Source organism: Jaculus jaculus, chromosome 8, assembly GCF_020740685.1.
Source record: "Jaculus jaculus isolate mJacJac1 chromosome 8, mJacJac1.mat.Y.cur, whole genome shotgun sequence".
NCBI lineage: Eukaryota > Metazoa > Chordata > Mammalia > Rodentia > Dipodidae > Jaculus > Jaculus jaculus.
The window spans coordinates 12,877,741-12,899,976 of record NC_059109.1 but is presented as its reverse complement, the minus strand read 5'-3'; the positions used below and the strand labels follow the sequence as shown (position 1 = coordinate 12,899,976).

The 22,236-nt window shown below is 49.3% G+C and overlaps 1 protein-coding gene across 1 annotated transcript in view; it reads left to right on the top strand.

The window, feature by feature from the left end:
• Positions 1-22,236, top strand: part of Tcte1 (t-complex-associated-testis-expressed 1) — a 32,766-nt gene that overhangs the window by 7,928 nt on the left and 2,602 nt on the right. The window contains exons 3-6 of the mRNA XM_004649729.3: positions 1,562-1,913; positions 4,270-4,838; positions 17,822-18,271; positions 21,599-21,799. Of these exons, the coding sequence (XP_004649786.3) occupies positions 1,655-1,913; positions 4,270-4,838; positions 17,822-18,271; positions 21,599-21,799 (1,479 nt within the window). The 5' untranslated portion in view covers positions 1,562-1,654. The remainder of the gene's footprint in view (positions 1-1,561; positions 1,914-4,269; positions 4,839-17,821; positions 18,272-21,598; positions 21,800-22,236) is intronic.

The window sequence follows — 22,236 nt, the reverse complement described above, 5'->3', positions numbered from 1 at the left end:
AGATACTAGACAAGAGTCCCACAACTGAACCTCGCCCCCAGCCCTATTTACTCTTTAAAAGTAGGTGCTAGGGGGCTGGAGAGGTGGCTTAGCGGTTAAGCGCTCACCTGTGAAGCCTAAGGACCCTGGTTCGAGGCTCGGTTCCCCAGGTCCCACGTTAGCCAGATGCACAAGGGGGCGCACGCGTCTGGAGTTCGTTTGCAGAGGCTGGAAGCCCTGGCGCGCCCATTCTCTCTCTCTCCCTCTATCTGCCTTTCTCTCTGTGTCTGTCACTCTCAAATAAATAAATAAATAAATTTTTAAAAAAAGTAGGTGCTAGGGGCTGGAGAGATGGCTTACTGGTTAAGGTGCTTGCTTGAGAAACCTAAGGACCTGGGTTTGATGCCCCATTACCCCCATAAGCCAGATGCACAAGGTGGCACATGCATCTGGAGTTCATCTGCAGTGGCGTAGTGCGTAGAGGCGCTGACGTGCCCGTTCTTATCTGGCCCCTCTCTGTCTCTCTCAAAATAAATTTTTAAAAAAAGTAGGTGTGAGAGGGCTGAAGAGATGGTTCAGTGGTTAAGATGCTTGCCTGTAAAGCCTAAGGACCCGGGTCTGATACCCCAGTACCCACATAATGCCAGATGCACAAGATGTGTCTGGAGTTTGCTTGCAGTGGCTAGAGACCCCAGTGTGCCCATTTTCTCTCCCTCCATCTCTCTCTTCTCTCCTCCTCTCATTCCTTCTCTTCTCACGCTCTCTCTCTCTCTCTCTCTCTCTCTCTCTCTCTCTCTTTTCTGAGGTAGGGTTTCACTGTAGCTCAGGCTGAGCTGGAATTCACTATGTTGTCTCAGGGTGGCCTTGAACTCATGGTAATCCTCCAACCTCTCCTTCCCAAGTGCTGGGATTAAGGGCATGTGCCACCACACCCGGCTTCTTCCTCTCTCTCTTTCTTACATAAATAAAGTATTTTGTTTTAAGTAGGTGCTAGGGGGCTGGAGGGATGGCTTAGTGGCTAAGGTGTTTGCCTGCAGAGCCAAAGGACCTTGGTTCAATTCCCCGAGACCCACATTAGCCAGATGCACAAGGGGGCGCAGGTGTCTGGAGTTCCTTTGCAGTGGCTGGAGGCCCTGGAGCACCCATTATTTTTTTCCTGCTCTCCCTCTTTCTCTGTCAAATAAATAAATATAAATAAGTAAATAATTTTTTAAATAGGTACTAGGGCTGGGGAAATGCATAGTGGTTAAGGTGTTTGCCTGCAAAGCCTAAGAACCCTAATTTGATTCCCCCAGGACCCACGTAAGCCAGATGCACAAGGGGGCGCATGCATCGGGAGTTTGTTTACAGTGGCTGGAGGCCCTGGCGTGCCCATTCTCTCTTTCACTCTGCCTCTTTCTCTCTCTCTCAAATAAATAAATAATAATAGTAAAGTAGGTGCTAGAAAATTCAGCAGAGCAGATGTACCTCAGCTGGTACAGTGCTTGCCTCGCAGGCACGACGTCCTGGGTTCCATCCTCAGCACCGCTCTTGGCCACTGAGGTCCTCCAGAATCTCACTTCTGATCTTCCTCTTGCTCCAGGCCCCTGCCTGCATCAAGGACCTGCCATTCTGAGAAGCTTCCTGTCACAAAGTCCCCCAGGGGCTTCCTGCCCCAGTACTGCCGGCCCCCAGCATGCAGGAGCCACCCACAGCGCCGACCACCAGCCAGTCCTCGGTCAGCCAGGGCCATCTGACCACCCCAGGCCAGGGCTCAAACACAGGACTCCAGTACCCCAAGTCTCCCCCAGCCCCGGGTCAAGCCTCCACAAAGACCAAGGTCCCACCTGTCCGTCGCATGCGCCGGATCATTGCGGAGGACGCCGAGTGGTCGCTGGCCATTGTGCCCCTCCTCACAGAACTCTGCATACAGCACATCGTTAAGAACTTCCAAAGTGAGTCTGTCGGCTCTGGGGGAGGCAGCTTTGGGGGACTTGTCCAGGACGGACCGCTGGGTCTGGAGCTGCCTTCCTCACCACACGCAGTCAGCGCCCACTGTGTCTCCAGACCTCCTACGCAGCTGCCCACCCACACTGCACCCACCATGCCTATGTCCTTTCCCTGTCTTGTCCACTGTCTCCAGCCGGTCTCCCCTAAGCCACATCTACTTCCCCCTCCCTCAACCCATTCTGATGGAGTCTTCCATGTATGTCACAAAAGGATTCCTACTTTCTTCTGTTCTCTGTGCTTGGTGAACACCAGTCCTTGCCAGAGATGAGTAGCCACAGGCTGGACAGATGGCACAGAAGTTAAAAGTGCTTGCTTACAAAGCCTGACAGCCCAGGTTTGATTCCCTTGTACCCAAGTAAAGCCAGATGCGCAAAGTGGTGCACGCATCTGGAGCTCATTTGCAGAAGCTAGAGGCCCTAGTGCACCCACTATATTTATTTATTTATCTGTTTGTTTGTTTGATTTTTTTTTTCAAGGTAGGGTCTAGCTCTAGCCCAGGGTAACCTGGAATTCACTACGTAGTTTCATGGTGGCCTCAAACTTACAGTGATCCTCCTACTTCAGCCTCCCAAGTGCTTGGATTAAAGGTGTGTGCCACCATGCCTTGCTGCACCCACTCTTTCTCTTTCCCTCTCTCTCTCTCTGCTTGCAAATAAATAAACAAAAACATTTTTAAGAAAGAAGATGAAGGCCAGGCGTCATGGCACACGCCTTTAAGCTCAGCACTTGGGAGGCAGAGGTAGGAGGATTGCCATGAGTTCGAGGCCACCCTGAGACTACATAGTGAATTCCAGGTCAGCCTGAGCTAGAGTGAGACCCTACCTCAAAAAAAAAAAAAAAAAGAGGAAGGAAGGAGGGAAGGAAGGGGAAAGAAAAAAGAGAGAGAGAAAGAAAAGAAAGAAGGAAAAGGAAGATGAGGGCTGGAGAGATGAGTTAGCAGTTAAGGCACTTGCCTGCGAAGCCTGAGGACCCATGTTCAACTCTCCAAATCCCACATCAGCCAGATACACAAAGTGACACAAATGTGCAAGGTTGCACATGTGCACAAAATGTCACACACATCCAGAGTTCAGTCACAGTGGATGGAGGCCTTGGCATGCCAATTCTCTCTCTCTCTCTCTCTCTCTCTCTCTCTCTCTCTCTCTCTCACACACACACACACACACACACACACATGAGTAGGCAGCCTGTGCTACTTGATCTTGGTAAGTTCAAGGGCTCACTGAGGACAAGGCCAGCTGATTAGCAGATCTCCTCACTTGCTGTTATGTCCCTTCCAGCTGAATGTGAGCTTCAAGAGAGTCGGGGCCCATTTCCTCCACGGGGCAAATCTAGCATATAGTAGGTGTTCAAACAAACCTATTCCTTCTGAAAAGAAGGAAACCAGTCAGACCAGGAGCTTCAGAAGTCAGGGGCTGTCTCCTCCATCAGAACAGGTGATAACTGAGGGCCAGACTTGAGAATTCTACAAGTCTTTCCTCAGTGTGGGGCTGCCTGCAGCCAGGTGTGGCCTGTGGAATGCCCAGCTGCAGAACCACAAGAGCCACGTCCCCGCCCCTTCCCTGGAGCCTGAGAGCAGAGGCTCTTCACTCAGAGTGTGGCTCCTGACGGTTAAAAAGGGCCTTCCACCGGGCCTGGTGGCACATGCCTTTAATCCCAGCACTCTGGAGGCAGAGGTAGGAAGAGTGAGTTTGAGGCCAGAGACTACATAGTGAATTCCAGATCTGCCTGGGCTAGAGTGAGACCCTACCTCAAGAAACCAAAAAAAAAAAAAAAAAAAAAAAAAAGAAAAGAAAAGAAAAGAAAAATAAAAATAAAAATAGGTATTCCAGGCTTCAGAGATGGTACAGTGGTTAAGGCACTTATCTAAACCTACAGACCCAGGTTCAATTCCACAGTACCCATGTAAACCAGATGCACAAGGTAACTTATGTGTCTGTAGTTCATTTGCAGTGGCTAGAAGCCCTGCTGCAACCATTTTTCTCTCTCTACCTGCTCTTTCTCTTTCTCTCTCAAATAAATAAATGAATAAATAAATAAACATTTTTTTAAAAGGGTCTTGGCCAGGTGTGATGGTTCATGCCTTTAATCCCAGCACTCTGGAGGCAGAGGTAGGAGGATCCCTGTGAGTTTGAGGCCACCCTGAGACTACACAGTGAGCTCCAGGTCAGCCTGCGCTGGACCCTACCTTGAAAAAGAAAAAGCTCTCCCCTTTCCTCGTTGTCCACAGACAAGCCCAGCCCAGGGCACAATGCCATGTCATTGTCACTGACCACTCTTTTCCTACCCCTGCCCTCAAAGACAACCCTATCCTGAATCAGCTGCTCCCGGCGCACCAGCAGAAGGTCCTGAGCCACCTGTCCCCGGACCTTCCGCTGACCGTGACGGCCAACCTGATTGATGATGAGAGCTACTGGCGCCGGTGCTGCGCGCAGCGCTGGCCTGTGTGCCACGTGACCAGGTACGGCGGCAGCTGGAAGCGCATGTTCTTTGAGAGGCACCTAGAGAACTTGCTGAAGCTCTTTATCCCGGGCACCACGGACCCCAGCGTGATCCTCAGCCTGGTGCCCCTCTGCAAAAGGTACGTGCGCAGGATCCAGGTGGATCAGTTCCTCCCGCCGGTGCAGCTGCCAACTACATCCCAGCCTGGGGACCAGTCTGACTCCGGCAGCGAGGGAGAAGGAGACGGGCCCACCCAGGACCACTACCAGCTGGGGGACCTGGTGGCCGGCCTAAGCCACCTGGAAGAGCTGGACCTGGCCTATGGTGTCAAAGACTGTGGTATGAACTTCGAATGGAACCTCTTCCTCTTCACCTTCCGCGACTGCCAGTCTCTGGCGGCCACCATCAAGGCATGCCACACGCTCAAGGTACTGTGCACCCTTAGTTCATCCCTGACTCTATTTTTTCTTAATTTTTTGTTTGATTTAATTTATTTATTTTAGAGTGACAGATAAAGAGGCAGAGAGAGAGAATGGGCACGCCAGGACCTCCAGCGGCTGCAAAGGAACTCCAGATGCGTGGGCCCCTTTGTGCATCTGGCTAACGTGGGTCCTGGGGAATGCAGCCTCGAACCGGGGTCCTTAGGCTTCACAGGCAAGCGTTTAACCGCTAAGTCATCTCTCCAGCCCCCTAACTCTATTTTTTGACTTAATTTTATTTTATTCATTTATTTGAGAGAGAGAGAGAGAGTGGGTGCACCAGAGCCTCCAGCCGCTGCAAATGAACTCCAGACGCATGCGCCACTTTGTGCATCTGGTTTACATGGGTCCTGGGGAATTGAACCTGGGTCCTTTGGCTTTGCAGGCAAGTGCCTTAACCACTAAGCCATCTATCTCTACAGCCCTGTTTTTGTTTTGTTTTATATTTTTAATATTTTATTTGTTTATTTGAGAGCGGGAAAGAGGCAGAGAGAGAGAGAGAGAATGGGCGTGCCAGGGCTTCCAGCAGCTGCAAAACGAACGCCAGACGCATGCGCCACCTTGTGCATCTGGTTTACATGGGTCCTGGGGGAATCGAACCTAGGTCCTTTAGCATTGCAGGCAAATGCCTTAACTGCTAAGCCATCTTCCCAGCCCTTGACTCTATTTCTCATTGCCTTCTGGGGGAGGGCCAGCTTCTGGTCTGAGTTGTTTTTTGGGGGGGGAAGGAGGGCATATGATGTATGTGAATGCGGGCATGTCAATGCTGAGCCTCCCAGGTGGAAGTCAGAGGACAACATTATGTGCAAATCCTCTCCTACTTTGCTTTGAGGTAGCATCTTTCAGGGCTTTTTAAAATTTATTTGTTTATTATTTATTTTAAAGCACAAAGGTATATATAGAGAGATAGACAGAAAATGGGCACATCAGGGCCTCCACTCACTGCAAATGAACTCCAGACACATGCGCTACTTTGTGCCGCTGGCTTTAGGTGGTTTCCAGGGTCGTTAGGCTTTGCAGGCAAGCAGCTCAGCCACTGAGCCTTCTCTCCAGCCCCAGCATCTTTCATCCCATTCCCACAGCGTTTGCAAAGCTCCACGTGGGTTCCTGGGACTCAGACTCAGGCACCCACAATTCGGTTGTGCACCACGTACTTTACCCAGTGAGCCACCCCCTCAGCCCCTGGTTTGGGGGTGTCTTGTTATTTTGGTTTTGGGGACTGAACACACAGTCTCATGCCTCCAAAGCATAGGACTTAACTCCCAGCCCCAGCATGAATGAATGGTTTCTTTTTTTTTTTCTCTCTCTCTCTCTCTTTTTATTTTGCTTTTTTGGTTTTTCCATGTAGGGTCTCACTCTAGCCCAGGAGGACCTGGAAATCACTATGTAGTCTGAGGGTGAGCACGAGTGTTTTCTGTTTTGATCTATTTATTTGAGAGTGGTGGGGAGAGAATGGGTGTGCCAGGGCCTACAGCCACTGCAAATGAACTCCAGACTCATGTGCCACCATATGTGCCTCTGGCTTACGTGGGTTCTGGGGAATTGAACCTGGGTCCTTAGGCCTTGTAGGCCAGTGCCTTAACCGCTAAGCCATCTCTCAAGCCCCAGCATGAGTGTTTTCTATGCACCCTGTCACAGCAAGCCACTTGGTTCTGAGAGTAGAGATGAGCCAGGCGCTGTGTCCTCAGTTCACCAGCCAAACATTCACGGGAAGAGAGGCACGCGTGCCAAGCGCTGTCCCAGGTGCTGAAGACACAGCCGCCCGCGAACCCACTCCGTTGGTGCCCTCTAGAGCCAGCAGCCTGCCGGGATGAAAGGCACTAATGAGCAATCACATCGCTGCAGAATTGCAGCTGGGCTTCCAATGCCACATTTCACAAATAGAAACACAGGACAGCCAGCGAAAGCTGGAGTTCAGATAAATAACAGATCATTTTTAGCTCTATACCCCAAATATTCCGCGGGACATGCTTGTCTATCTAGAACTTAAACTTAACCTGGCATCCTGCATTAGTTGTGCTTTTGTTTGTGTGTTTGGTTGGATGGTGTTTGGTTTTCCGAGGTAAGGTCTCACTCTAGCTCAGGCTGACCTGGAATTCACTATGTAATCTCAGGGTGGTCTCAAACTAACAGTGATCTTCCTACCTCTGCCTCCCAAGTGGGGCTTTGTTTTTTTAATGCTAGAGATTGAACCCAGGGCCTCACACATGCTGAGACAGTTAAATTTGAATATCATGGGCTGGAGAGATGGCTTAGCGGTTAAGCGCTTGCCTGTCAGGCCTAAGGACCTTGGTTCGAGGCTTGATTCCCCAGGACCCATGTCAGCCAGATGCACAAAGGGTGCACGCGTCTGGAGATCCTTTGTAGTGGCTAGAGGCCCTGACATGCCCATTCTCTATCTATCTATCTGCCTCTTTCTCTCTCTGTCTGTCGCTCTCAAATAAATAAATAAAAAACAAAAAAATTAAAAATTTTGAATATCATGTAAATAACTAATTTTTATTCATTTATTTATTTGAAAATGACACAGAGAGAGGGAGAGAAAGAGACAGATAGAGAGGGAATGAGTGCGCCAGGGCTTCCAGCCACTGCAAACGAACTCCAGATGCGTGCGCCCCCTTGTGCATCTGGCTAACGTGGGTCCTGGGGAAACGAGCCTCAAACCGGGGTCCTTAGGCTTCACAGGCAAGTGCTTAACCGCTAAGCCATCTCTCCAGCCCTGTTTTTCTAATATTTTTTGTTCATTTTTTTAAATTTAATTTTTAGATATGTATCCCACAGAGCTCATGGGATATGTGTGTCTAGCTAGAATGTAGGCTTCACCTGGTATCCTGCTTTAGTGGTACTTGTTGTTTAGTTGTTGTTATTGTTACTTATTTGTTTGCTTGTTTTGGTTTTTCGAGGTAGAGTCTCACTGTAATACAAGCTGACATGGAATTCACTATGTAGTCTCAGGCTGGCCTTGAACTCATGGCCTCTCATACCTCTGGCTCCCGAGTGCCACCACACCCGGCTGCTAAATCTATTTTTAGCTGTCTCAGGAACCTCTACACTGATTTCCACAATGGCTGTACCAAATTACATTTCCACCAACAGTGTAGAAGGGTTCCTCTTTTTCCATATACCTGCCAACATTTATTGTCTTTTTTTTTTTTTTTTATGATAGCCATTCTGACAGGAGTGAGATGGAATCACAAAGTAGTTTCAATTTGCATTTCCTTGATGGCTCACTCTATAGTTCCAGGCTGACCTCAAACTCACAGCAATCCTCCTAACTCTGCCTCCTGACCACACCCTGCTAATAAATTAAGAAAAACAAAACAAAACTAAGAGCTGGGAGTGGTGGTACATGTCTTTAATCCCAGCACTTGGGAGGCACTGCTAGGAAGAGCACCATGAGTTTGAGGCAGCCTCAAGACTACATAGTGAATTCCAGGTCAGCCTGGGCTAGAGTGAGACCCTACCTTGAAAGACAAAAAAAAAAAAAAAAAAAAAAAACCAAACTTCTAAGACATTATAAAAGGGGGCTGGGAAGATGACTCAGTGATTAAAGGCACTTGCTTGCAAAGCGTGCTGGCCAAGGGTTCAATTCCCCAGCCACCCATATAAGCTGGATGCAAAAAGTGGGGCAAATGTCCAGTGCACATGTGCAATGGCAAGAGGCCCTGGCACACCCATATACGTACATACACACACATATAACTAAGTAGATAATTTTTGAAAAAGAGATTAGCAGCCAGGCTTGGTGGCAGGAGCCTGTAATCCCAGCACTCAGGATGTGTAGGTAGGAGGAGCCCTGTGAATTTAAGGCCAAACTGGGACTACGGAGTGAGTTCCAGGCCAGCCTGGAAAAAATCCAAAGAAGACAGAGAGAGAGATAGAGATTAGGGTTGGGGGATGGATCAGTAGTTAATGGTAATTACTTGGAAAGTCTGACAGCCTGAGTTCGATTCCCCAGTGCTCATGTAAATAAAGCCAGATGCACAAAGTAGAGCATGAATCTGGAGTTTATTTACAGCAGAAAGAGGCCTTTCTCTCTGCTAGTAAGTAAATAAATAAAAATTTAGGGTCTGGAAAGATGGTTAAACAGTTCAGGCACTTGTCTGAAAAGCCTAACCACTGGGGTTTGATTCTCCAGTACCCATATAAAGCCAGATGCACAAAGTAGTACATGTGTCTGGAGTTTATTTTCAGTGGCAGGAGACTCTGGTACACCCATTCTCTCTGTCTGTTTCTCATCTCTCCGCTTTCAAATACATATATTTATATAAATATATAATGTATATACAAAAATGTTATATATTTTATATAATATATATAAATATATATTTAGAGAGAAGTGTGTGTGAGAGAGAGACAGAGAGAGAGAATTGGCATGCCAGGGTCTCAGCCACTACAAGTGAACTCCAGATGCTTGCACCACCTAGTGTGCATGTGTGACCTTGTACTTGCGTCACTTTTGTGCTTCTGGCTTACGTGGAATCTGGAGATCAGACATGGGTCCTTAGGCTTCGCAGGCAAGTGCCTTAACCGCTAAGCCATCTCTCCAGCCCAATAAAAAAAAATTTTAAGATGCATATTTGGGCCAGGCATGGTGGCGCACACCTTTAATCCCAGTACCCAGAAGGGAGGATCACTGTGAGTTCCAGGCCACCCTGAGACTACATAGTGAATTCCAGGTCAGCCAGGGCTAGAGAAAACCCTACCTCAAAAAAAAAAAAAAAAAAAAAAAAAAGCCGGGTGTGGTGGCGCATGCCTTTAATCCCAGCACTCAGGAGGCAGAGGTAGGTGGATTGCCATGAGTTTGAGGCCACCCTGAAACCACATAGTGAATTCAAGGTCAGCCAAGACTAGAGTGAGACCTTACCTCGAAACACCAAAAAAAAAAAAAAAACAGGAAAAACAAATAAACAAACAAAATGATGCAAGTTGGGTGTGGTGGCACATGCCTTTAATCCCAGTATTTGGGAGGCAGAGGTAGGAGGATTGCCATGAACTCGAGGCCACCCTGAGAATAGTGAAATCCAGGTCAGCCTGAGTTCCAACCTGGACTACAGAGTGAATTCCAGGGACAGCCTGGGCTAGAGTAAGACTCTGTCTAAAAAAAAGAAAGAGAGAGAGAGAGAGAGAGAGAAGAGCTGGACATGGTGGTACACACCTTTAATCCCAGCACTTGGGAAATAGTGGTAGGACTGCCATGAATTCAAGGCCATCCTGAAACTACACAGTGAATTCTAGGTCAGACTGGGCTAGAATAAGACACTTCCTCAAGAATTTTTTTTTAATAAGATATATTTGGCTCAAATTCTGGTGACTGAAGTGTCCATACAGCACAGTGCCAGTCACTTGTTTTCCTTCTGCCTTGTGGCAGAAAAACAGAAGGGGAAAGGAAGTGTGGAAGAGGGTGAACACATGGGGTGACCTTGCTTCACAACAAGTCACACTCGGAGGAGCTGAGGTCCCAAGAGAGCTATATTAATCTCTTCCAGAAGCAGTGTCCCTGGCTGCGTTCTGCCAGTCTCCGCCTCTTAAAGGCTCCACCATCCCCCAGCATCTCCGCACAGGGGAGCAAGCTTCCAGAACATGAATCTCTGGGAATTCAACCCCAGCCAAACCACAGCACCAGCCAAGTGTGAAGCAAAAGGAAGGCACTAAGCTGGGTGTGATGGTGCATGCCGTTAATCCTAGCACTCCAGAGGGAAAGGTAGTGCATGAGTTCGAGGCCACCCTGAAACTACATAGTGAATTCCAGGTCAGCCTGGGCTAGTGTAAGACCCTACCTCATAATGGGGGGCTGAAGAGATGGCTTAGCAGCTAAGGTGCTTGCCTGCAAAGTCTAAGGACCCATATTTGACTTTCCATGTCCCACATAAGCCAGATGCACAAGGTCACACATGCAAGGTCACACATGCAAGGTCACATATGTGCACAAGATGGCGCAAGCATCTGGAGTTTAATTACAGTGGCTGGAGGCCCTGGTGCACCAATTCTCATTTTCTCTCTCTCTCTCCCTCCCTCCCTCCCTCCCTCCCTCCCTCTCTCTCTCTCTCTCTCTCTCTCTCTCTCTGTCTCTTTCTCTCTCACATAAAAAAAGGCCAGACATGGGCTGGAGAGATGGCTTAGCAGTTAAGGTGTTTGTTTGCCTTCAAAGCCAGAGGATCCTGGTCCAATTTTCCAGGACCCACATAAGCCAGATGCACAAAGGGGCGCATTTGCAGTGGCTGGAGGACCTGGTGCACCCATCCTCTCCACCCCCCCCCCCGCCTCTTTCTCTCTCTTAAATAAATAAATAAATAAGTAATACTTTTTTAAAAAAAAAGCTCAGTCTGTTGGGCTTGCCTCAAAAAAAATTTTAAAGAAAAAAGGGGGAGCACTAGTATTGGGTTGTACTTGTGCAGGAGAGAGGCCTGAGCAGAGCCACAGTGTGACATGCTCTGTCACCTAGGTGACCACTGGCCAGCACAGATAAAAAGTGAGGGTGGGGCTGGAGAGATGGCTTAGCAGTTAAGCGCTTGCCTGTGAAGCCTAAGGACCCCGGTTCGAGGCCCGATTCCCCAGGTCCCACGTTAGCCAGATGCACAAGGGGGCACACACATCTGGAGTTTGTTTGCAGTGGCTGGAGGCCCTGGCGCGCCCATTCTGTCTCTCTCTCTCTCTGTCACTCTCAAATAAATAAATAAAAATGAACAAAAAATATTTTTTTAAAAAAGGTGAGGGTGGCCTGACGTGGTGATGCACACCTCTAATCCCAGCACTCGGGAGGCAGAGGTAGGAGGATCGCCGTGAGTTCAAGGCCACCCGGAGACTCCATAGTGAATTCCAGCTCAGGCGGGCTTGAGTGAGGTCGTACCTCGAAAAAAAAAAAAAAAAAAACCCAAAAGTGAGGGTGACTGGAACTACATCACGTCTGCAGAGGTGGGTGAGGCAGAGAGCGCAGGGAGATAGGCAGCCAGAAGGATGGCCTGGCTGGTCTGAACCAGCTGGAGGGGTCAAGGCTCGCTGTGTGTGAGAGCGGATGCTGCAGGAGACCTTGGTGGAGACAGGGGACCCGGCAGGAGGACCGCTGTGAAGGCAGAGGGCGGGTTCCAGTTGGACGCAGCTGACTCCCAGTAGTGGATTGAAACATGCGCCTGGTCCCTCTCCTTATTGCGGGGGGTCGGGGGAGGGGGCTCAGCTGCTGGGGGTGGGGAGAGGTCTGCGGGGAAACCCGGACGCCTGCGTGTGTCACCGAGGGCGGATGCAGTCTTGCAAGGCAGAGCCAAAAAGGAGGCAAGAAGCAGCCTGGCACGTGGTGTTGGGGTGGGGGGCGGGGAGAGGAGGTGAGCTTGCCAGGAAAGCAAGGGAGAGGGGAGGGGACATGGCACTGTGTCACGGAGCCCAGGGAGGGGTGTGTTTCAAGGAGAGGAGCCCAGGACTGACTTGGCAACCTTAGTTGCCGAGGAGGAACTTCGGCAGGTGCCAGGAGCAGGCGCCCAGGCGCCGGGCAGCTGTGGTTCTGGGGAGAGTGGGAGGTGAGGAAGAGGGCGGCTGTGATGCTGTGATCCGTTCCATCGGGAACTTGACTGTGAGGTGGGATGGGTGAGGGCTTCCGGGTTTCCTGAAGAAGAAATCTGTACGTGTTTCAAGCCCTGACTCAAGGCTCCAGGCGCTCATGGGAAAGGTGTTTGTTGACTGCAGGGGAGAGGCCTGTGGGTCAGGGCTGCTGGGCCGAGGCCAGGCAGGGAGATGGGGCAGCAGGGAGGGATCCGAACAGGTATCAGGACAACAGAAGGGCCATGCAGTGGCCCTCCAGCCGGAAAGGAGCTCTGTCAAGAGGCCACTAAAGTGTGAGGAAGCTGGAAACAGCAACAGACTATGAGAGAGCTTGTTGTCCGGAGAAATACTGTTGGCGGGGCTGGAAAGATGGCACTTGCCACAAAGCCGAAGGACCCAGGTTCGACTCCCCTGTACCCACATAAGCCGGATGCACAAGGTGGCACATGTGTCTGGAGTTCATTTGCAGTGGCTGGAGGGCCTGGTGCACCTATTCTCTCTCTCTCTCTCTCTCTCTCTCTCTCTCTCTCTCTCTCTCTTCCTCCCTCCCTCTCTCTCTCTCTCTGCTTCTCTCTCTCAAATAAATAAATGAAAAAGAAAAAAAAGAAATAATGTTGGATATGGCACACAGCATTGTAGGTCCAGTAACATTTTCTATATGCTTGGTCACAAGCATTCAAAAAACAGAGGCTGGGGCTGGAGAGATGGCTTAGCGGTTAAGCACTTGCCTGTGAAGCCTAAGGATCCCGGTTCGAGGCTCGGTTCCCCAGGTCCCACGTTAGCCAGATGCACAAGGGGGCGCACGCGTCTGGAGTTCGTTTGCAGAGGCTGGAAGCCCTGGCGCGCCCATTCTCTCTCTCTCCCTCTATCTGTCTTTCTCTCTGTGTCTGTCGCTTTCAAATAAATAAATAAATAATTAAAAAAAAAAAACAGAGGCTGGGTCCTGGGGAGATGGCCTCAATGGGTAAAGTATTTGTCATGTAAGCATGGGGGTCCTGAATTCAGATCCCCCATGCCCATGTAAAAAACTGAGTTGCAGAGCTAGAAAGATGACTCCGTAGTTCAGACGCTTGACTGTGGAGCCTTAGAACCCAGATTTAATTCCCCATCACTCACGTGACGCACAAAGTGACTCATGTGTCTGGAGTTTGCAGTAGCTAGAGGTCCTGGTGAACCCATTCTTTTCCTTTCTCCCCCACACTCCCTCTCTTTCAAATAAATAAAAAAGTCAAAATAGAAGGCCAGACATGGTGGCGCATGACTTTATTCCCAGCACTGGGAGGCAGAGGTAGAAGGATTGCTGTAAACTCGAGGCCACCTTGAGACTACATAGTGAATTCCAGGTCAGCCTAGGCTAGAGAGTGAGACCCTACCTCAAAAAACAAAACCAAACAACAACAACAACAAAAAAAAAATAGGGCTGGAGGGATGGCTTAGCAGTTAAGGTGTTGGCCTGCAAAGCCAAAGGATCCAGGTTTGATTCCCAGGACCCACATTAGTCAGATGCACAAAGCGGCGCACGTGTCTGTTCATTTGCAGTGGCTGGAGGTCCTGGTGCACCCATTATCTCTCCTCTCTCTCTCTCTCTCTCTCTACCTCTTTCACTGTCAAATAAATAAAAATAAAATATTAATAAGTAAATAATTTTTAAAAACTGGGTGTGATGGTGCATGCCTGTAACCTCAGTGCTGGGGAGTCAGGTTCAGAGGTGAATCCCTGGGACTTGTTAGCTAGCTCCAGTCTAGCAAATCAGTGAGTTCTAGGTTCCAGTGGGAGACCCTGTCTCAAGCAGTAAGATAAAGAGCGAGGATGTGGACCTGATGTGGACCTCTATCTCCACATGCACACAGTTGCATGAGCACACCCACATGTGCATCGCCTCCACATACACAGGAACATGCGCACACGCATGCATACCACACTCATATACAAGTCAAAAGAAAAAAAGACCAAACTGAGCTGAGTGAGGTGGTACAAACCTGTGATCCTGGAAACGTGAAAACTGAGGCAGGGGCGTGGGGAGTTCGAGGGCAAGCTGGGCTATATGGCAGAACCTTATATCAAAGAGAGTTGGGTGGATCCAGAGTTGGAACTTGAACTTGCCTAAGAGGGCTGTTCAGGAAGAAGACTGAGGGAGAAAGGGAGAGACCATCCACTGGGCATGCTCAAGGGAGCAAGACGACAAGGAAGGAGAGACTTCCATCTAAAATATTCATATGAATCTGCCTCCTTAGCGCAGTAGGCAGTGCGTCAGTCTCATAAAATATTCATATGATAGCCCCACTCCTTGGTTTTATTTATTTATTTATCTGTTTATTTATTTTGGTTTTTCAAGGTAAGGTCTAGCCCAGGCTGACTTGGAATTCACTATGGAGTCTCAGGGTGGCCTCGAACTCATGGCGATCCTCCTACCTCTGCCTCCCAAGTGCTGGGATTAAAGGTGTGCACGACCACACCCAGCCCCCTTTTTTTGGGTTTTTAAAAAAATATTTTATTTTATTTTTTTGAGACAGAGAGAGAGAGAGAGAGAGAAAGAGGCAGATAAAGAGAATTGGCACCCCAGGGCCTCCAACCACTGCAAACGTACTCCAGGTGCATGTGCCTCCTTGTGTACCTGGCTTAGGTGGGTCCTGGGGAGTGGAGCCTGGATACTTTGACTTTGCAGGCAATCACCTTAACCAGTAAGCCATCTCTTCAGCCCCCCCCCTTTTGGTTCTTTGTAAACATTTTCATTTATTTATTTGCAATCAGAGAGAAATAGAGAGATAAAATGGGCACGCCAGGGCCTCCAGCCGCTGCAAGCAAACTCTAGATGCATGCATCACTGTGCATCTGGCTTTTATGTAGGTACTGGGGAATTGAACCTGGGTCGTTAGGCCTTGCAGGCAAATGCCTTTGCCAGTGTGCCATCTCTCCAGCCCTGTCTTGTTTCTTGAGACACGATCTCATCATACAGCCCAGGCTGGCCTTTATCCCCTCCGGCAATCATCTTGCCTCAGGCTCCCATGTGCTGGGTTACAGTTATGTGACACACATCCAGCTCCCACCCCTTTCTTTTATCCCTTCCTCCCATGTTTCCTGCTTCTCTCCCTCCCCCCACTTCCTCCCTGGATCTTACCCAGACAACCTCTTCCAGAGAGTTCCTGTCTTGGGGCTTGGCGTGTTGCTCAGCAGTGTATTATTGCATATGCCATGCCTGAAGTTCAAATCCAAATAAATAAATAAATTCATAAGAGGGGCTGGAGAGATGGCTTCGCGGTTAAGACACTTGCCCGCAGAGTCTTAATGACACCGGTTTGAGATCCCCAGTCCCCATGTAAAAGCAGATGCAAAAAAAAAAAAAAAAAAAAATAGTGGCACACGCATCGGCAGTTCGTTTGCAGTGGCTAGAGGTCCTGGTGCACCCATTCACTTCCTGTCTCTTTCTTTCCTTGCAATTAAATAAATCATATCTAAAAACAAATAGATAAGCAAGAGTTCCCTTCCTTGTTGTGGTGGCCCTCAGCTAGCTGAATACCGTACAGTGAGGGCACCCTACAGGCCTGGACTGCAAACCTGCCTGCACAGCTGTTTTATGCATTATGTTTCTCATTGCTGTGACAAAACACCTGGCAAAAGCGAGTTAAGCCATGAAGCGTTTTTCTCACTGTCTGAAGGTGCAGTCCAATGTGGCAGTGGGAGCAGGAGGCGGCTGGTCATACGGTGTCCGTAGTCAGGAAGCAGATTGTTGGTTTTCATTTCAGCTTGCTTTCTCCTTTCTCCTTTCTTTTTTCTTGTTTTCTTTTTTTTTTTTTCTTTCTCAAGATGGGATCTCACTATAGTCTGGCGCCCTGTAATTCACTACATGGTCTCACAGTGGCCTTGAACTCACAGCAATCCTCCTACCTTAGCCTCCCAAGTGCTGGGATTAAAGGACTATGTCACCAAGCCCAGCCTCCTCCCGTCTGTGTGTGTGTTTTATTTTTGAGGTAGGGTCTCACTCTAGCCCAGGCTGACCTGGAATTCACTCTGCATTCTCAGGGTGGCCTCAAACTCATAGTGATCCTCCTACCTTTGCCTCCCGAGTGGTGGGATTAAAGGTGTGCAATACCATGCCCAGCTTTAAATAAATATATATATTTACTTACAAGCAGAAAGATACAGAGGGAGAGACAGATTTGGGTGTGCCAGGGTCCCCAGCTGCTATAATCAAACTCTCCAGATAATGTGCTACTTTGTACATCTGGTTTTACATGCATACTGCGGAATTGAACCTGGGTTGTTGGGCTTTGCAGTCAAGTACCTTAATCACTAAGCCATCTCTCCAGCCTCTACTTTTTCCTTTTATTTATTTATTTATTTTTTGTGAATCCAGGACTATATCCCATGGAATGGTTGTCACCCACATTCAGATAATCCTCTTGGACACACCCTCAGAGACATGCCAAGATGTTTCTCCATGGTATTCTAAATCCATTTAAAAGGCCCTGCATCATGGCACACACCTTTACTCACAGCACTCGGGAGGCAGAGGTAGGAGGATCACCATGAGTTCAAGGCCACCCTGAGACTACATAGTGAATTCCAGGTCAGCCTGGGCTAGAGCAAGACCCTACCTCAAAATAGTAATAATAATAATAATTAATTAATTAACAATTAAGCTGAGAGAAAAGCTGCTTTAGGTCTTTTTTCTTTTTATTAAGGTAGGGTCTTGCTCTAGCCCAAGCTGACCTGGAATTCACTATGTAGTCTCAGGCTGGCCTCGAACTCACAGCGATCCTCCTACGTTGGCCTCCTGAGGGCTGGGATTAAAGGCGTGTGCCACCACACCCAGGCAGTCTTCCATATATATACATATATATGTATATATGTATGTATGTATGTATGTATTTTTTTTTTTGCAAGCAGAGAGAAGGAGGGGAGGAGGGAGAGGGAGGGAAAGAGAGAATGAATGAGAATGGGTATTCCAGGGCCTTTTGCCACTGCAAACAAACTCCAGACAATGCACCACTACTTTGTGCATTTGGCTTTATGTGGGTACTGGAGAATTGAATCCAGGCTGTCAAGACTTGCAAGCAAGCGCCTGTAACCGCTGAGCCATCTCTCCAGTGCAAGGTCTCCTTTTTCTGCCTGCCACATGGAGACAGCTCTGTGCACTTTGACCAGGATGCTGAGGATTAGTCACACTGGTCATGAAAAATTTTAGCACTGTCCCTCCTGCAGATGGTCATCACTCAACTTTCCACCTACCTAACCTGTCACCAATTCTGCCCGCCCCATTAGCAAGCCAGGTGGCCCACGCCCGGTGAGCAGAGCCTCAGGCCTCCTCCTCGGGGCTCCCGTCTTCACCAGCACGAGGCAGTCAAGCAGGTCACGTCTGGCTGGCAGGTGCTGCAGACCTCTCTGTAACCTCTCCGCAGATCTTCAGGCTGACCCGAAGCAAGGTAGGTGATGAGAAAGCCCGCATCCTAATCCGAAGCCTACTGGACCACCCCGCCCTGGAGGAGCTGGACCTGTCAAACAACTTCATCGGGGACCGCGGAGCGCGAGGGGCCGCCAAGCTGCTGAGCCACAGCCGCCTGCGCATCCTCAACCTGGCCAACAACCAGGTGCGCGCTCCGGGCGCGCAGGCGCTGGCTCACGCCCTGGAACACAACACCTGCCTCGTTTCCCTCAACCTCCGCCTCAACTGCATTGAGGATGAGGGCGGCCAGGCCCTTGCCCACGCCCTGCAGACCAACAAGTGCCTCACCACGTTGCACCTGGGCGGCAACGAGCTCTCCGAGCCCACAGCCACGCTCCTGTCGCAAGTGCTCTCGGTCAACACCACGCTCACCAGCATCAACCTGTCCTGCAACCACATCGGGCTGGTGAGTCATGGCTTCTGGGGCAAACCTGTGGGAGCGGCTCCCAAAGCCCTAACACTCGGAGGAAACGTGTGAAAGCACACTTGGCGAGCTACACACACGGCGTGGAGGATGCATACTGCTCTGCTAATTTGTGAAACACACACCACCACCACCCCTCCCCCCCCCCCCCCCCCCCCCGTCCATCCTCTTTCCTTCTTTTCTTTTTCATTTTTACTTATTTGAGAGAGAAAGAGGCAGGGGGAGAGAGAGAATGGGCACGCCAGGGCCTCCAGCCACTGCAAACTAACTCCAGATGTATGCGCCACCTTGTGCATCTGGCTTACGTGGGTCTTGTGGAATTGAACCCGGGCTCTTTGGCTTTACCCGCAAGTGCCTTAACCACTAAGTCATCTCTCCAGCCCTCCTCTTTCCTTTTTTTATTTTTTTATTTATTTAAAAGCAGAGAGAGAGAGAGAAAGAATGGATTGTCACACCAGGACCTCTAGCTGCTACAAATGAACTCCAGACATTTTGGGAGCCACTTTTTCCATCAGGCTTTATATGGGAACTGGGAAATTGAACCCAGGTCATTAGGCTTTGCAGGTGCAGGCAAGCGTCTTAAATGCAGAGCCATTTCTCTAGCCCCATAGAAGCTTTTTTGTTGGGGAGGGTGGAGGGTTCAAGGTAAGGTCTCTCTCTAGCCCAGGCTGACCTGGAATTCATTATGTAGTCTCAGAGTGGCCTCAAACTCACTGCAATCCTCCTACCTCTACCTCCTGAGTGCTGGAATTAAAAGGTATATGCCTTGGGCTGGAGAGATGGCTTAGCGGTTAAGCGCTTGCCTGTGAAGCCTAAGGACCCTGGTTCGAGGCTCAGTCCCCCAGGTCCCACGTTAGCCAGATGCACAAGGGGGCGCACGCGTCTGGAGTTCGTTTGCAGAGGCTGGAAGCCCTGGCGCGCCCATTCTCTCTCTCTACCTCTATCTGTCTTTCTCTCTGTGTCTGTCGCTCTCAAATAAATTAAAAAAAAATTAAAAAATTTTTTAAAAAAAGGTATATGCCACCACACCCAGTCCTTTTTAAAATAATATATATATTAGAGAGAGAGAGAATGGGCAAACCAGGGCCTCCAAGCATTGCAAACAAACTCTAGACATATGCACCACTTTGTGCATCCCATTTTATGTGGGTACTGGGGAATTGAGCCTGGGTCCTTAGGCTTCACAGGCAAGTGCCTCAACCACTAAACCATCGCTCCAGCCCCTTTTGTTTTTTGAGACAGGTCTTCATGTACCCCAGGTTACATCTCCCAAGTGTTGGGATTACAGAATGCACAATGCTGCCTGGCCTGGTTTAAGGCTTTTATTATTTATTTGCAAGCATGTACTGTTTTGTGTATCTGTCTTTATGTGGGTGATGAATTGAACCCAGGTCATTAGGGTAAGGCAAAAGTGCCTTAACTGCTGAGCTCTCTCCCCAGCCCCAAGGCTTATTTTCTTTTTAATTTGGTAGAGTTGGGGGATCAAACCCAGTACCTCCCACTACACCCCCATTCCAACCAGCGCTCCTCCGTAACAGATAGCCTTTCTTAACCTTTTGTTGTTGTTATTGTTGCTTTGGGGTTTTTGTTTGCTTGTTTGTTTTGTTTTGTTTTTAGGTTTTTGAGGTAGAGTCTTGCTCTAGCCCAGGCTGACCTGGAACTCACTGTGTAGTCTCAGGGTAGCCTCGAACTCACAGCGATCCTCCTACCTCTGCCTCCTGAGTGCTGGGATTAAAGACGTGCACCACCACGCCCGCTCCTTCTTAACTTTCTTGACCAAGGTCTGGAGGAAGAAATGCGACAAGTTAGTGGGCATGTGTACAAATGTAATATCCTTGAACTCACTTTTGCTGATATTTTCCTTGAAGTTCTACTCTTAATTTCATTTTAAAAAAAATAATAATAAGCCAGGCGTGATGGTGAGCACCTTGAATCCCAGCACTCAGGAGGCAGAGGTAGAAGAATCACTGTGAGTACGAGGCCACTCTGAGATTACATAGTGAATCCCAGGTCAGCCTGAGTTAGAGTGAGACTCTGCCTCAAAAAACCAAAAATTACAATAAAAGAATAAATTAAGCTAAAACACGGGCCAGGTATAGTAGCACATGACTTTAAAATCCCAGCACTCAGGAGATACAGCGAGGAGGATTGCCATAAGTTCAAAGCCAGCCTGAGACTACAGAGTGAGTTCCAGGTCAGCCTGGGCTTGAGTGAGACCCTACCTTGAAAAACCAAAAAAAAAAAAAGTGGGGCTGGAGACATGGCTTAGCAGTTAAGATACTTGCCTGCAAAGACAAAGGAGCCCACTTAGATTCCCCAGAATCCACGTAAGCCAGATGCACATGGTGGCACATGCATCTGCAGTTTGTTTGCAGTGGCTAAAGACCCATTCTGTCTCAACCTGATTCTTTCTTTGTCTCTCTCAAATAAATAAATAAATAAAAATTAAAAACAAAACAGGACACACACACACAACCCTGCACTTCTGTGACCCGTTAAATTGCCTTCACAACATGAAATTGTTTCATCTTAGATCTGGGGGTAGAGATGGGCAGATTATGGGGGAGACCCCGTGTGCTTGTTAGGCACCTAACCTGTCAACCTCTCATTATACTTCCTCGCTCTCTCTCACTCCCACACACACTCTGTCAAACACACACACCATGTGCACTATGCTGTCTCCAAAGGAATTCTTTTGACTGTAAATTCTAGAACATTCAGTATTTCACAAAGCCATAGACCTAGGAGCGTAACCTGCTTTGCTCTGCCCCACGCCCAGCCTCATAGCAACTACAGTCTGGTGTCTCACAGGGAGACATGCCCAGAGGCAGAAAAAGGAAGCTTCTCTCTCTCTCTCTCCATCCTTCCACAGCCCTCTGTCTTTTTGGGGGGGGGGGTCAAAATAGTCTCATATAGCCTGCTGGCCTCAAAATCCCTGTGTAGTCAAGGATGACCTTGAATACCTGATCCTCCTGCCACGTGCTGGGATGACAGGCACGTGCCACCATGCCCTACACCCGGCACCATTTCTTATGTCTTCTTTTCATCCCCTCCAAAGTCTCCCTCCCATGGCACTAGGCACACTTCTTTCGTGTCCCCGAGAGCGAAGCAGAGGAATGGAGTCACACCATTACCAGAACCCCATGTCCTCAAACCGCTGGGGTCCCAAAGACATGCACTGTGTCCGTGTGCTGCTCAGGAAGGTTTCAGTCTGGCTTGGCAAAAGGCTTGGCACACCTGTGTGGGAATGTGTCAGTGCGCAGCCCTGGGTAGTGACGGAAATGACGCCTCCACCATGTCCCTCCCCAGGACGGCGGGAAGCAGCTCCTGGAAGGCATATCAGACAACAAGACCCTCCTGGAGTTTGACTTGCGTCTGTCAGATGTCGCCCAGGAGAGCGAGTACCTCATCAACCAGGCCCTGCATGCCAACCGAGAGGCCGCCCGCCAGCGAGTCCTAAATCCAGGCCACTTCGTGTCATTCATCAATGCCAAGGGCCCCCAGAATTCTGTGAGATAAGATCCGGGGCGTGGGGGGGGGCAGGGCTAGGCTGTGTCCTGACTTGGGTCACTGCCTTATTTCGTAACCTTGTAATGACTTCTGCTGTCCAATGCCATGGTTCCTTGAAATCGGGGGGGGGGGGGGTGGAGGAGAGAACCTCAGATCTCTTTGGAGCGATGAGGGCAGCACACTTGAAGACATCAGGCACGGAAGAAAGGGCACAAAGTGAGGACTTAACTCCTGGACCCAGAAAAGGGTATTACTATACTCCCACAAATGACAGACCTCTAGAAACAGACGGCAAGAGGCCCCAGGATTATACCTGGCCAGACTCTCTTAGGAGGGCCAGCCCCCACTCTGACTCACCTCACCCTCTGTCTCCTCCCCACCAGGCAGAGATCCTTGACCTTTGGCCTCTGTCTCCCCCACCCCACGGCAGATCTCTA